We start from the raw sequence: 16,727 nt of genomic DNA on the forward strand, positions 1-16,727 counted from the left end.
TGAAGCACCAAATCCCAAGGAAGCAGTTTCCATCATCAACAATCCACCACCCTCTTTTAATATGGCACTTTTTAACATTCGGTCTCTCTCCAATAAACCCTTTATTGTAAAGGATTTTATTCTGGATTATAACATTGATGTTCTCTTTTTAACTGAAACAATATAATTTTAAAAAATTATATTTGATTCCAAAGCATAGGCAGTGAATCTGACTCTGCTGGAGATTTTTAAATTATAAGTAATTTTCCTCTTACAGCAATACATCATACAAATAAATAATAGCTTCATATTTTTTATTTTCTAAGAATTATTAAAATGTACAAAAAGACAACAAATACAACATAATATATTATCAGAGAATGGCATTTTCACCCTCTATGGTCAGAAAGAGTTAGAGGTCAAAGAAATTTACTTTTCCACTCTGGGGGTGGAGGTTTTCTAACAGAGCCTTTGACAAACAAGAGTTCAACAATAATTAAAGATAATACAGCAAAAGCTGATTAAGATCCCAGGTGAGCAGAGAAGACTTCCAGTACAAAGCGAGGAATCTCTGCTGTTGATGTCAAAGAAGAGATCAGCAAGCGGACATATTCCTGTGGGGGAGCCATTGGTCTGCAACTCCTACCATGCTGGTGCTGTGTTAGCCAATCGTCTCATTCGCCTGTGGATGCAAAATAAGTCAACTACAGAAACACTTCAACACAACACAAACTATAGCAAACTGCACAATTTGTCATACTTAAAAATGCATCTTGAATGATAGTGAACCTATCTAGAGGGTGAAGGTGGTGGGTGCATTTATAAGCACTCCCAACCATTCAAGCAGGTGGACATTATGTGGAACATTATAAAAGATATATATATATATATATATATATATATATATATATATATAATAACAACATACTGAAGAGATGGCATGACCTTTTAAACAAATTCAGGAAATCACTGATTTTGAAGTCCCACTCAAATCATTTTGAATCTAATGCAACAGTGTTCACCATCTTTTAATTATGATTCTGCTGTTTCTGGGGAAATCAACATTATCTGTCATGTTCTAGGACAGGGGTATTCAAATCCAGGCCTCGAGGGCCGGTGTCCTACATGTTTTCCAACCAACCTTCCATTGAAGCTCCTTATTGGCTGCTAATTTCCAGGATCAGGTATGTTTAGCCAATAAGGAGCTTCAATGGAAGGTTGGTTGGAAAACATGTAGGACACCGGCCCTCGAGGCCTGGATTTGAATACCCCTGTTCTAGGACATACAGTCATGGCCAGTAGTTTTGAGAATGACACAACTATGAATTTTTCCACAGTCTGCAGTTTCATGGAAATTTATATATACTCCAGAATGTTATGAGGAGTGATCCACTCAACTGCAATTATTTGCACAGACCCTATTTGCCTTGAAAATTAAGTTTATCACTGGAACCACATTTCCACTGCTTTTCAGCCCTGCCACAAAAGGACCAGATAACATAATTCTCAATAAAAGCTTTTTATACTTGTGAAGTGCTTCTAACTGTATGTCATTATACCATAGAAACATCTGGCAAACACCTAAAAAACTTGAAGGAACAGACTTTGTGGAAATATAATATTTGTGTCAAAACTTCTGGCCATGACTGTAGTTTCTGCAGAGCAGCAGGAGTTTATTAAAAATTGACCTCAGAGTCGTGCCTGTTGGCATGTAGTATGCCTGTACAATAAATCCAAAATGTACCATCATTACCAAAAAACTACTCCCTCTAAAATAATCTCTGAATTTCCAAACAGTGTGACACTTTAGGGGCAACATGTCTGAAGCCATTAGAATAGAATTACGGTTGATCAGAACATAAGATGGAAGAACCGTCAATGAGTCAGATGTCAATAGGGAGCCTTGTAATTTGCATTTTTGTTGAACCATGTCATAATACAGACCCTCTGATTGCTTAATTATATCTAAAAAAAAATTCTGGATATGTGCCTTTAAATCACATTCAGGAGGACGACCTTTTAGGGGTAAACCTGGTTATCATAACTGCTGCACCTGTCCAATTTTTTTCTTTTCATTCATAACTTCTAATAAGATCAGAAAGTGTGTTCTTCCAAATCATTGTAATTAATAAAGTGGCCCAGAATTACTAAAGCAGAGGGGGTAACACATTAATAAGCATTATTAATGTTCTTATAAGGTGTTAGTAAGACATTTATTGGTGTAATAAGACTAATAAGGCTTATTAAATTCCTAAGTTAACACATTTACAAGCATTATCAATGTGTTAATATGATGCTTATTGTTACATTTATTACCATCGTATACGTGGAACAAATAAGTGTTAACAAGCTTGATAAGAATCATTAACAAAACTCGTTAACAGATTAGTAAGGCTTATTAATGTGTACAGTTCTTGTAAGACATTTAATATCATTATAGATGTCTCACACTGACCTATGTGTTAATAAGCTTAATAAGAACCCTTAATAAACTAAAGGATTAATTTACTGCATTAATAATGTGTTAAATGCTAGTAAAATATCTATTAGCATTATAGGTGTCTGGTAAATACCTGATAGAGTTAATGAGAATATTGACTACTCAGTCAGACCATTGTCTACTAAGACCATATTAGTAAACTGGTAGTAATAAGCTTAATAAATGTGTTAATAAACTTTGTTAACCATTTATTGAATGTTTTGCAGCACCTTATCTAAAGTGTGATCAAAACCATATTAATAAACTGGTAATAAGCTTAATAAATGTATTAATAAACTCTGTTAGCCAGATAGTTTTTTTTTTTTTTTTTGAAGCAGCCTTCCAAGGACACCATGAGGGTGTTTGATCCACGCGATTGTTTGTGTGTCTGTGCTCGCGCGCCCGGGTGTGTGTGTGTGTGTGTGTTGGTTATTTTCGTCTCTACAGTCTGTTCAGTGTGAACCCGGCGTCAGAATAGCTGTGTTTGAGATCATGCAAACAGACGCAGAAGATCGCCTGGATTGCGGTGCATGTTGGGTATTTTGGACTCTCACGTCACTTGTCAATCATCATGAAAATATTGCGGGAAAGAGACGGGTGCAAAGCCCCTACTCAGGCGGCTGCAAATCTGGCGTTGCACTGACTTCAAGCCGTCTATATGACTACAAAACAACTGTGTTCTGGTAGTTCTTGTACTTCGACTTGATTCTGATCCAAAATAACTGGCGCTAAATAAAGGAAATCTGCGCATTTTGTAACTCTTACTGGAAAATAGTGAATCACTGATGTAAAAATGAGGAATATTTTGGTGGTTTTATGTGTTATTGTTGCCTTTAAAAGTTTGTTTTTTGAAAAGTTGTTTGTAAACATCTGTTTAGAGTCTCAGAGTTCACAATGTTTTTCTCACTTGTTGAAAATGTTATTTAAAGCTTAAAAGTGATTTTACAAAATGTTTAAACATTTTCAGATGTTTTTATTGTTACAGAATGTTTATCAATATTTCCGTTTCAATTGTATATTAAAAGGTTCATTTTACAAGTTTTATGCTTTGTGTTTGTTTATGGTAAACATTCAATAAATGGTTAACAAAGTTTATTAACACATTTATTAAGCTTACTGCCAGTTTACTAATATGATCTTTGTAGACAATGGTCTGAGTGAGTAGTCAATATTCTCATTAACACTATCAGGTATTTACCAGACACCTATAATGCTAATAGATATTTTACTAGCATTTAACACATTAATAAGGCTTACTAATCTGTTAACAAGTTTTGTTAAAGATTCTTATTAAGCTTGTTAACACTTATTTGTTCCACGTATATGATGGTAATAGATGTAACAATAAGCATCATATTAACACATTAATAATGCTTGTAAATGTGTTAACTTAGGAATTTAATAAGCCTTATTAGTCTTATTACACCAATAAATGTCTTACTAACACCTTATAAGAACATTAATAATGCTTGTTAATGTGTTAAGAAAGCTTGTTAAGAAATCTTATTATAAAGTGTTACCGCAAAGGGCTTTGTTTATGCAGCCTTTGAATCATACAACACTGATGACCCTATTATTCAACTCAACATCCAGCTAACCTTGTGTTTCTGTCCTGGTCTCTGATCTTCTTCTCCATTTCTGCATCTGTCAGGGTCTCCAGCAGGGGGCACCACTGGTCAGCATCCCCTGTGTTTCTGATGGCGATCTCCACTGTTGGCAGAGGATTCTCACTGCAAAATAAACATTGTGGTGGTTTGGTCACTTCTTTTCCTAAAAACAGGAAGCTTTCAGACAGCTGACACTCTATTATGACAGAACCCTTTAAGAGACTACACAGTTTGTGGATGCACATGTAAGCAGAATGAAGAACCGTCACCAGTTAATGGAATTGTGACTTTGGGCCTTCTATGGAGGTAGTAAAGCGCTATATGAGTATACGTCATTTACCATCTTTTCACACTTCATTCTGCCTTAAAACCATAGAGCACTTTTTCCTCACTAAACTCTTGTTAAAAAGTCAGTCAATAGGGATACTGCTTCTGAGCATGGAGCGAAAAAAAAAGGTCAATCTAAGAACCCGCTCTAAGCTCTGCAATCCTTTTTTAAAATTCTACCTGAAAGCATACGTCCTCTGGTGCCAGCTCAGCTGACCTCGGATGCTATAGGCAATGGTGGTGACAAATTCTCCTCCCAGACCCAGTTCAGAGCAAAGCTTCAGGGCAAACTTCTCTGGAGAGTTCTCCCTCTCAGACATGTCCCACTCAAACTGGTCCACCAAGGAAATGTTACCAACGTGGATATTGAGCTGGGAAATGAGGAGAATTGTGGATGAGTGGGCTGCTGGTTTATCTTCAATACTAGGTGAAGCTCCTCCAGCTCACCTTGATGATCACCCTCTGGTCTGTCTGCTCTTCTAGGAGACTGTCTGTCGGGTACGACTCAATCTGCTGCCGAATGGCAGAGGCAATGGCAGGGACGAAGGTCAGAGGATTGAGGTCCAGGTCATCACAAAGGATTTCAGCAAACATCTCAGGGGTCATGAGCTTTTCTGAAAAAATCCACAGGACAAAAATAGTTAAAAATAACCTTCCATCTTTCAGAAGCTGAGATGAGGGGGTGATGGGAAGTTACCATTCATATTCCAGGTAAAAGCATCCCTAAGCTTCTGTCCCTCGATTTCCATGTCTAGCCGGATTGGAACCAGAACTTCAGTCTGAATGGCGTTTTCATGGATAACTGCTGGATCGTGGTCATCAAAGCTGATCAGAATGAAGACAACAAGAAAAAGATGATGAGGCCTGACCATAGAAGAGCAAGCACCCTGGGCAGCACTGCCAAGGAAAAGTATTCATATGACATAGGGCTGAAAGACCACCAATACAAAAACATCTTGCAGTGCATTGAAAGATATATGTTTCAAGCATCACTTGATCACAGAAAGTCTTTGAATGGGCAGATAATTTGCATCATAAATAAAAGAGTTTTCAGTTTGAGTTCAAGTTTCTAGCAAAGCTGGTGTGTTTCAGAGAGCTTTGAGTGAAAACTATCAAAAACATTTCTCCGAGTTTGCTTCTATTGTTTGAGGTCTCCCTATGGCAATTTTGAAATTAAAACATAAATGTCTTAAAAAAAACATTTTCCATATTGATCTGGCTTTTGGAGCTGAGCTAAGCAGGCCTGCCCATGATCCCTCCTGTCTGATTCTGATAGCTCTGTGTCTCACTATAGTGCAACTCTTTTCAGAGCAGAGTTCTTGTAAAATAATGAAAGCTAACATCAAAATTCTCTTTCATTGATTTACAATCCTTTCCAACTGCGGTCAAATGAGCCGCCGTTCACATTTCCATGGTCACATCAAGAAGCTCCGTGGAGTCTGGTGGAGATTTTCCAGCGTTCTCAGTCCTGCTACCGTAAGTATTGGATGAAACTCACACCAAAAATCCAGTGATGCTGATTTGACCACAGAAATGTGAACGGCGGCTCATTTGACTGCAGTCAATGTGAAGATACCATCTTCTCTTCTCCAGCACATTTATAAATGTTTATTAGTTCTGTCTCTACCTTGTCTTTGTAATTTGCTACAACCTTTTATGACTCCCAATAACCCACGCTCAGTCCAGCTTATAATGCTTAATGTTCCTGAAATAAAAATAAAAAAGTGGAGAATTATCTTTTCAACATAAAGCTGCAAAAGACTGGAATGACCTTCAAAAAGTACTCAAATTAAGCACCTTTGTACCAGTGTTAATTTCGTTGACGAAAGATTTTCGTCATCGTCTTCGTCAATGACATTATTTATCCAACGAAAACAAAATGAAAACGAAACAAAAACTCCCGCCCAGACACGAAAACTTTAACTAAATTGACAGAATTTTTTCCTCAACGAATAAAAATGAAACAAAAATGCTGATCGAAGACGACATCCAATCATAATGACTGCTGGTGGAGGAGGGCGGGAGCCAATGCAGAGCGATCCAATCAGAACACAGAGCCCTGCAGCCCGCCTTGGAAGACGCTAATTCAGTGAATTGTGTCTGTGATATAGATGAAAAATTTATACTCCAGGTAGAAACAGAAAAGTACATATATGGACAAATGTTATATTAAAGACGACCTTCAACAAGACGTTGTGTGGAGCGACCATCACAGGCAAAAACACAAGAAAACCTGAAGCGACATTTGCAGACAAGCCAGCCTGAAATCCATGGAAAGGTAAACATACAAACACGATTATTTCCAGCGTTCTGGGCTGAATCCGAATTCCTCCCCGACCCTTCCAACAGTTGTTCCATTTTAAAGAGTTGGATTATCTGACATAGTTGTTTTAAGGGGTTACTCTAGCCAAGCTAATTAGCACCGGTACTGCGAGGTGGTGAAGCGATTTTCTTCACGCGGGTGAAGCTCTGAAGCTCAGAGGTTTACATTTAAATGTAAGTCTGGTTTATTGTTTTAGCATGACGTTTGTAAAGTTATAAATCGATATTGTTGTGTATTTCCGAGCGCTAGCCGCCCCGCTGCTTCTTCAGATCCACAATCAGTCACCGTTTTAATCTCCAACTCCACCACGTCTTACATGACAACAGCGCCCTCTATTGGTGGTGGTATTACAGTTCACCACACACATGCTGGTCAAGCACATATAACATGCTCACAGGTGTCCTGGACAGCTTACTCCCTAGTGAATGTTTTTTTATGCGTTTTTACACTTGACTACCTCTTCAAGACATTTTTTTTTTGTGTTCTGACATTTATAATAAGACAAGTTATTTACACATATTTACATGTGACCAGCACAGAATGTGATGGAAATTCATGTTTTGTCCACATGTAATACGTGCAGCCAGGATCCCATTGCTGCATTACCGGCACGCATTTTAAGTTTGTGCAAGGCTGGATTTCTTTTCTTGGCCGCACATATTTAAAATTAAACTTTTAAGTTAAAGTCCCATTAATTGTCATGCTCCTAAATGTGGGAAATATGTTCTCCACATTTGACCCATCCCCTGGTGGAGCCGTGAGCTGGAGAGACTGCAGAGACTGCAGCACTCAGGAAACATTTGCTTGTTTAACCATAACCATAATCCTAACCTTAATCCTTTACTCTGGGTCAGTGCGACTAAGAAAAAAGTTTAGCACTGACTGCAGTTTTTTTGAAAATTACGTGTGAATAGACACTTTCTGATTGGAAATAGGATGGAATTATAATGATATAATTATATTTATTTTTTCTTTTAATGTGTTTTAAGTTGTTGAAGCTGAATTCGCAGAGATGACAAGTTTGGAAAGCAAAGTGAAGTAAAATTTTTTTTTTTTTACAAATTACTCAAATCTTTGCGTGTTATTCATATGATCATACGGTGTAAATGTGATTAAAATACTTCACCTTTGTTCTATATTTTTGTCAACTAAAAATCTACTGTAATTTCGTCGACTAAAATTTGACTAAAATAAATAGAATCAACATGACTAAATTGCGACTAAAACTAAACCCTATTTTAGTCAAAAGACTGTGACTAAAACTAAATTAAAATTCTCTGTCAAAATTAACACTGCTTTGTATCAATCCCAGCTTTTAAATGCATTTGAATCAATGCACTTACTGAATCTTGCACGTTTTGACTAAACTGCTTTTTTCCTCTTTCTACCCTATGTAATCCTTTTGCTGTTGAATTATCTTATGACTGAATAGTTTTAATTATGTAAATTGTTATATCTATTATGATGTCTTTTATCTACCCTTGTGTTTTTTTATGTCCAGGTCGTTATTGTAAATAAGAACTTGTTCTTAACAGCTTACCTAGTTAAATAAAGGTTTAATAATAACCTGAACTAGACAAGCTAGCCGGAATAGATGAGAGGTTAAGTGCATGTGCAGCAGCGATGTGCAGTCAGAGGAGGCAGGTGAGGCAGAACCCCACCAGCAAAATATAGCTTAAAAGATGCACAAATTAAATAAAATGAATACACTTTTTAAAATTAAAAATTAGGTGTTTTTTAAGACATTTTTTTCTATGATTACGTATTTCCTGTGTGGGATCTGGGTGAGGCAGCTGTAGCTCCGCCTCCTCAGCAAACCGACTAGCTGCAGCTGACGCATGCCTGTATTGCTTTGATCTTTTAATCATCATTAAAGACACACTTTTAAAATGACCTACTTTGCTAATCTCTTGCCACATATCTGATTACATTGATGAGTTTGTGACTCATTTAGTCTTTTTATCCGCTGAAAATGCGCTTGAAAAACACTTGGTGCATCAGAAACGCCGCCTGCCGGAACGACACTACACATGCCATGAGGCAGAGGGCGCTGGTGAGCCCAGAGAATGTCACTCCGGCTTAAGAACAATAGATTTAGCGGCAGCAAGTCAAGTGCAGGTGCCCAATTACTCTTGTTTAGCCTCAGTTTCTAAATGGCGGCAGTGGGCTAGGTGAAGGGCTGGCACTCAGGAGCCCTGGGTTCGATTCCAGGGGTGTCAACTGATCCCCACCCAGATTGGGTCCTTAGGCAAGACCCTTGACGCTGCTGCCTAACTGGGTCCCTGTGCCCCTCAAGTACAGGGTTGTGTCAGGAAGGGCATCCGGCGTAAAAACTCTGCCAAATCACTAATGCGAAGCAGTGGGTGCTGTTACGCTGTGATGACCCCGAAAGGGATAAGCCGAAAGTGAACAACAGTTTTTAAAGTCCTGAACTCAAGAATTTGCTTAGATACATCACTGGTAGTGATCTCCACTGAGACAGAGAGATTTTTAACACTGAAGAAAGAAAATGAAGACTTCTACAAACAGGTTATTCATCTGTTTCTTCAGAAGGAACAGTAAGTCAATAAAAACAATGTTGGGGATTTTTTTTCAATGCTACAGTTAGTAAAGAGAAGAAAAATACTGAAATGAAATTTTAAACAACACATTTTAACTGCTATTCTCCAAATGGTGAATAAGCTGCTCTGTAGGGTTCATATAACTGAAAATCTGGCTGGTGAGGTCAGTGCCTTACCAGCCGTGAACCTCACCGCACCTCAGTGATGTGCAGGAGAGATGTTGTGACGTAAAAAAAGCTCATAAATCCAAGGCAAGGCAAGGTAAGTTTATTTGTATAGCACATTTCACGTACAGAGACAATTCAAAGTGCTTTACATAAAACATTAAAAGAAACAATCATAAGAAATAGCAAAAATGTGATCATTAAAAAAAAAAATTAAAAGAAAGTAAAAAGATTTTAATTTAAAACAAGCATAGATAAACAGTGCGGACGTAAACTTTTGAATACATATTAATCAAATGCAGCTGAGAACAGGTGAGTCTTTAACCTGTATTTAAATACACTGAGTGTTTCAGCAGACCTAAGGTTTTCTGGAAGTCTGTTCCAGATCTGTGGAGCATAGAAGCTGAATGCAGCTTCTCCATGTTTAGTTCTGACTCTAGGAACTGATAAAAGACCGGATCCAGATGACCGGAGAGGTCTGGCTGGTACATACTGGGTCAGGAGGTCAGTCATGTATTTTGGTGCTAAACCATTCAAAGCTTTATAAACCAGTAACAGAACTTTAAAGTCTATCCTCTGACAGACAGGTAACCAGTGTAAAGACCTCAGAACTGGACTGATGTGGTCTACTTTCTTGGTCCTTGTGAGAACCCGAGCAGCAGAGTTCTGAATAAGCTGCAGTTTCCTGATGGATTTTTTTGGTAGTCCTGTAAAAACACTGTTACAGTAATCAAGTCGACTAAAGATGAAAGCATGCACTAGTTTCTCCAGGTCCTGCTTAGACATCAGATCTTTAATCCTTGAGATATTTTTGAGATGATAATAGGCTGATTTAGTGACTGCCTTAATGTGTTTATCAAAATGTAGGTCTGTGTCTATCACTACACCCAAGTTTCTGGCCTGGTTGGTAGTTTTTAGTTGAATAGATTGAAGCTCTGTAGTGACGTCTAACCTTTTTTCTTTAGCCCCAAAGACAATAACCTCAGTTTTGTTTTTGTTTAATTGAAGTAAGTTGTGACACATCCAGTCATTAATGTCCTCAATGCATTTACCAAGAGCCTGTACAGGGCCTCGGTCTCCTGGTGTCAGTCTAATATATATCTGTGTGTCATCTGCATAGCTATGGTAACTAATGTTGTTGTTCTTTATAACCTGGGCCAGTGGGAGCATGTAGATGTTAAATAGAAGTGGTCCCAGGATGGAGCCTTGGGGCACTCCACATGTAATTTCTATTGGCTCAGAAGTGAAGTTACCAATTGACACAAAATATTTCCTGTTTTCTAAGTACGTTTTGAACCAGTTTAGTACTGGCCCAGTGAGACCCACCCAGTTTTCCAGTCGTCTGAGTAGTATTGCGTGGTCGACTGTATCAAACGCAGCACTGAGATCCAGTAAAACTAGCACTGACATATTTCCACTGTCTGTATTCAAACGTATGTCATTAGTCACTTTGGTCAGAGCCGTTTCAGTGCTGTGGTTCTGTCTGAAGCCGGACTGGAAGACATCATAGCAGTTGTTATTTATTAGGAATTCATTTAACTGATGGAAAACAGCTTTTTCAATGATCTTACTTAAAAATGGCAGGTTTGATATCGGTCTGTAGTTGTTCATTTGAGTTTTGTCTAGACTGTCCTTTTTTAGGAGAGGTTTGATTACAGCTGTTTTCAGTGGTTCTGGGAAAACACCAGATGTTAACGACAAGTTGACAATCTGGAGCAGGGCTGGTTCCAGGATCTTTGAAACTTTTTTGAAAAAGCTTGTGGGTAGAATATCCAGACAGCAGGAGGAGGAGTTCAGTTGACATAGAATGTCCTGCAGTTCTTTACTGTTTATGGGTTGAAACTGAGCCATTGGGTTTATACTGGTTTCTAGTGGATAGGGTTCATATCCTGAACTTGTAGTTGGTGAAACAATTGTTTGTCTAATGTTTTTGATTTTGTCCCTGAAGAATTTGGCAAAGTCATTACAGGCTTTGGTGGAGTAAAGTTCTGGTGCCACTGACACAGGGGGTTTTGTCAACCTGTCGACTATATTAAATAAGGCCCGAGCATTATGGGAGTTTTTGGTAATAATTTCAGAAAAATAGGACTTCCTTGCATTGCTCAGTTGTAAATTATATAAGTGAAGTTTCTCTTTATAGATGTCATAATCTACCTGTAGTTTAGATTTTCTCCATCTGCGTTCAGATTTCCGACATTCTCGTTTTCCGTTCTTTACCACAATGGAGTTTCTCCATGGAGATTTTTTCCTACCAGAGATCACCTTCACCTTACTGGGAGCAATACTATCCATGATATTTGACATGTTGGAATTAAAGCTATTAACAAGTTCATTGACTGAATCCCCCGAGAGGGGAGGAGTCAGTGAGAAAATCTGGTTGAACATCTCACTAGTATTTTCAGTTATATACCGTTTTGTGATCTCCTCCCTCAAAACATTTGTGTGTACTGGAATTGTGCTCTCACAGAAAACACAGCAGTGATCAGACAGACCTAAATCACATACAGTAACCTTAGAGATGTTCAGACCTTTGGAAATCAATAAATCAAGAATATTCCCTCTGTTGTGTGTGGGCTCTGTTACATGTTGAGTCAACCCGAAATTGTCCAGAGTGTTTATCAGGTCCTTAGTCGCTTTGTTCTCAAGATTTCCATAATGGATGTTAAAATCTCCAGCCATGATTATACAGTCAAAATCAAGACAAATTATAGACAGCAGTTCACTAAACTCAAGGTTAAATTCTGGACTATATCTAGGTGGTCGATAGATATTGATAAATATTGTTTTGAGTGAGGCCTTCAGCTGTAGGGCTACATATTCAAAACATGGAAAGTTTCCAAAAGATAACTTTTTACACTGAAACATTTCATTGAACAAAACTGCAACCCCCCCGCCCTTTCTGCTTGTTCTTTCCTCACTGATAACACCATAATTGGGAGGAGCTGACTCTGTGAGAACTGCTCCCCTACTATTCTCATCTAACCAGGTTTCAACTAAAAACATAAAATCAACTTTGTTCTCAGTGATAAAATCATTAATTAAAAATGTTTTTCCTGCTAAAGACCTGACATTTAAAAGTGCTAACTTGAGAGGTCTAGGAGTAATAATATTTTCATTTACCTTCTGTTTCTGGAAAGGCGCAGAGGAAATGTTTACCTCTTTTAAAGTCCTTTGTTTGCGTTTTGGGCAGATTACATTCCTCCTGTTGGTGACAAGTACAGAAACGGTGTGTGTTTCTAGAGAACAGGGTCCCAGGTTTTTCTGGAGAACATCATGAATGTTGTTATATCCACAGCCTGGACCCTCAACACATCAAACATCTGACTGCAGGGACAGGATATGATGTTGTACAGGAGAGGGTGGGGCTTTACGTCGACCCTTCGAACGTTCTGGTGACAGAGTTATGGGGGACAAAAATGGATTGGCCAGAGGGGTAGATCGAAGCCCAATCCCGACTCGCTCCATCATCTGCTCGGTGAATTTCAGGTGGGGTGAAGAGGGTGAAGAGGGGGAGGGGGAACCCTCAGGAGTTTGTTGGTTTGGTGGTGTTTGGGAGGGTCCACCTTCCTCGTTGTTTTTCCTCTTCCGGTGTTCGGAGGCAGGTTTCCCGTTTCTGATGTTTTCCTCCAGTGGGGGCAGCTCCGTTCCTCGTGTGGATCCAGTCTGTGTCTGGCCTTGACACTGAGATAAATTAATCTTAGTCTTGGCATGACGCAGGGAGTAGAAGAGATTGGAGGAAAACAGTTTAACTCCTGATTTGTTTAAACTGAATCCATTTTCTTTAAAAAGATGTTTGCGTTCCCAGAAAATGTGAAAGTTGTTGATGAAATTAATTCCTGTTTCACCACATGTCGTAGAAAGCCACCTGTTCAGTGCCAACAGCCTGCTGAATCGCTCTTCTCCTCCTCGAACAGTTGGAATGGGACCGCTGATAAAGACAGCTGCATTCATGGAGCTCACAGTTCTTATCAGTCCAGTGAAGTCTTGCTTTAAAACTTCATATTTTTGCTTGGACACATCATTTGACCCTGTGTGTAGTACAATGTTTTGTACTGTCGGATACTTTGCCACAGTTTGAAGTATTCTCTCCTGCATGTCACTGACCATATCGTTTGGAAAACACAGGACTTTAGTGTTCCTGCTGCAGAACCACTGAACATCTTTTACAGTGGAATCACCCACAATCAGAGTCTCAGGCCGAGCCTTCAGCTTTCTTTCTGGCCGTTTACCTTCTGATGGGTTACAGGTCCTCCTCGTGCTGCTTTCCAGTGGATGGTCGTTGGGTAATCCGGGGTCATCTGACAGTGGAGCAAATCTGTTTTGCAGGGTCACTGCTCCGTTCATGCTTGGCTTCTTTTCTTCTTTCCTCCGGTGTACGGGAGTAGATGAGGTCCTCTGTCTCGTAGGAAGAGAAGGCCAGTCAGCCTCAGAGGCTTCAGCTCTCTGCGGGGGGTCGGTCCTCCCATGTCCTCCAATTCTCCAGCTGTTGGACTTATTCTTTGGCTTTGCTCCAAGATGGTTCCAGGGAGGATTATCTTTTGATTGTTTGTTATTGCCCACAGATGTTGTCTTTCTCTCCGTAGAATCTGTGCCATTTAGCTGTGTGTTGGCTTTCTCTTCTCTGCTGAGATGAGGAAGTGGCAAAGTTGTGTTGTTTCCATAGAGTCCATTTACCTCCACGTTCACTTCTATGTGGCGAACCTTAGTTTCCAGCGCTGTGATCTTCTCCAGAAGGTCTTGGTAATCCTTTTTGGAGAGGGAAGGCATCTTGTTGCTAGTTAGCTTTGTGTTAGCTGCTGCTCCGTATATCAGGCTTCAGCTGCGTGAAGGCCAAGTACACGTAGTGCTCAAGATAAAATGTTTTAAGAGGAATGCAGGAAAAAATCCCTTTGTTTAGAGTAAAAAAGAAAAATAAATCCAACCCGATGGTTTAAAAGTATTCAAAAGTTATTGCTGGTGTGATTAAAAAAAGAAGATGGGAAAATAATCAGCGAAAATTAAAAGCAGAAGGAGGAGCAAAGCAATGTGCGTCCGCACTCTAGCAAAGCAGGAAGCAAACAGAGCCTGTCTGCGAAAATTTGGTTCACAGTGATTTAAAAGGAGAAATACTCAGAAATGCAAAAACAGAATAATTTCTTATTGTGTGAATGCTGTGGAGCATTCACACTATAGTGATCAATTTTTCTTTCATACGTTTTTTTGTCACTCTGTAGCTCTTCAGCCCCTTCACTTATCCAGCTCATTCAGCTATCAAAATATTCAGCTCTTCTAGGAGATAGCTGCTCGTATGTATTAACTTCATAACTTCAACTTTTTAAACTATTCAACCAACTACCATTTTTCTAACTCCATTGAAAATGGCTTACGGAATGTTCAAAAGCTCCTTTTTCAGTAAAAAACTTTGAGCTCTACAAAACAATAGAAGTCAAGTAGACTTTCAACGACAGAAATCATTCAAGTTTTAAACTGTTCAGCAGACTTTGGGCTCTTGAACTTGTATCTTTATTTTTAAAACTCCTTAAGGTTTTCAAAATATCGCTGTTCAAATCTGACATGTCATCTTTGAGTCATTTATCAGTTATGAATGAAAAACAATACAGATTTAGTGTCAGTTGGATACAGGCAGCAGAGTGAAGAAGAGTGGAGCAGAGTGGGATGAAGAAAAAACATCAAATTGACTCGTTTTGCTCAAACTCGGCATTTGTGTCCCTCACAGAAACATTTTTTTATCAAATGTGGGCATTTTTCCTGGCTTTCAGACGATACAACTTTGAAAATCCTGAGCCATGTAGTTTTACCACAGAGGCCCCAAATATGAGCAAAACCTGAAGATTTCCTCCATTAAGCCTAATGGATTTTGGTGGAGAAGAAGATTTTTTGAGGTGCTTCGTTTTCAACTTGCGAGTACTTCTGTATATTTTGGCACACAAACATGAAAATCGAAAACGTTTCAAAAGATATCAGCTTCTGTTCGGGCCAAGTGCCGGTCATTTATTTTCAATGAGAGGCAGACGAAGAAAAAAAAACTACCGTATATCAGACCTCAGCTTACACAAGTGACCCAAACCCACTGCCGGACTCAATATTCCTTTTCGTTTTTTTAAAGATTTCAGAAGTTATATTCTAGTTGGAATACTGAATAATCTCCATCAAACTAATATATCATCTTGATTCCTGTAATTATGAAGCCATGCTAGGAAAAAACAAATCCCTCCTTTAAATGTTTTCTAAAAGGCTTTCACTGAAGAATCAACAAATATATTAAAGTCTAAGCTCTTCCTTTCAAGATAGCTAGAATTCTAGATGTCTAATAAATGCTTTCCTCCAAACATATTTCTTTATACAACCTTAATTGATGATTGTCTTTATGCAACTTAACTCCATAATTAACCTGTTATTCTAAAATCAATCTTTTTTTTTCCCCCCAAGACTAAAAAATAGTAAATTTGCAACGGAAATACAAATAATTCTCACAAAACAAAGCAACAACATATACACTAGTTAAAGAGGCACACGCTTGTCCTGGTGTATTTGTCCCTTATAAGTAGAATCCTGATTTTCTAGGTTTAGATTATTATTTTTTTTTTTGTTTCTTTATTACATCTTTAAACGGGGTCAGTTTAAACACATTTTCTGTTTACATTTCTTATTTATCTTGTTACATTCAAACAGCTTGTGAGCTTTTGCATTTTCAGCAAATCCGTTCAGCAGTTAAAGTCAACTGTCACCAAGTCACTATTTTCAGCAAAAAGCTTCAGCATGCTCAGCGACTACTTGCAGCAAAAAGCATTCACACCAACATTATCACAGGTAGTGAAACTTTTCTAATTTAATCTTGTTTAAATACCAGATACTAATGAAGGACAGAAGCTGCACAATTCATTGAAAGCTTAAAAAACAATCATCTTTGTTTTTAGTTAGTTTAAAGCTGACGATGGTTAAGATGTGTGCTTTAAATCCACTTTGCACATGACCCGAGTCGTCGACTAATCAGAAAAAAATAATTGGTGATTAGTTGACTTTTAAGATAATCATTTGTATTGTTTTTCGGGATATTTTGAAGTCTGGCTATTTTTTCAGCAACATGCTCGCTGTTTTGGATAACCCAAGCCTTTTATGGGTTTCTTAGACTAATTTGGCATTTAGCTTATATTTTAGCTGACCATCAGCTTCAGAATTTTCCGCTAGGGCTGGGCGATATGACCATAAAAAACCGTCGTACGATCTCCAAAGCTGACGATATGTCATTTTTAAGATATCGTTATATCGCGAAATTCTACGAAAAGC

The 16,727-nt window shown here is 38.5% G+C and overlaps 1 protein-coding gene across 1 annotated transcript in view; it reads right to left on the reverse strand.

Moving 5' to 3' along the window:
* Positions 1 to 276: 276 nt before the first annotated feature.
* LOC112141799 (SWI/SNF-related matrix-associated actin-dependent regulator of chromatin subfamily B member 1) overlaps positions 277 to 16,727 on the reverse strand; it is a gene marked incomplete at its 5' end in the record, with an annotated part of 29,353 nt that continues 12,902 nt past the window's right edge. The window contains 5 exon segments of the mRNA XM_024264961.1: positions 277 to 661; positions 4,057 to 4,188; positions 4,573 to 4,763; positions 4,840 to 5,006; positions 5,090 to 5,217. Of these exon segments, the coding sequence (XP_024120729.1) occupies positions 622 to 661; positions 4,057 to 4,188; positions 4,573 to 4,763; positions 4,840 to 5,006; positions 5,090 to 5,217 (658 nt within the window).

The sequence above is a fragment of the Oryzias melastigma genome, unplaced genomic scaffold (assembly GCF_002922805.2).
Source record: "Oryzias melastigma strain HK-1 unplaced genomic scaffold, ASM292280v2 sc00384, whole genome shotgun sequence".
NCBI lineage: Eukaryota > Metazoa > Chordata > Actinopteri > Beloniformes > Adrianichthyidae > Oryzias > Oryzias melastigma.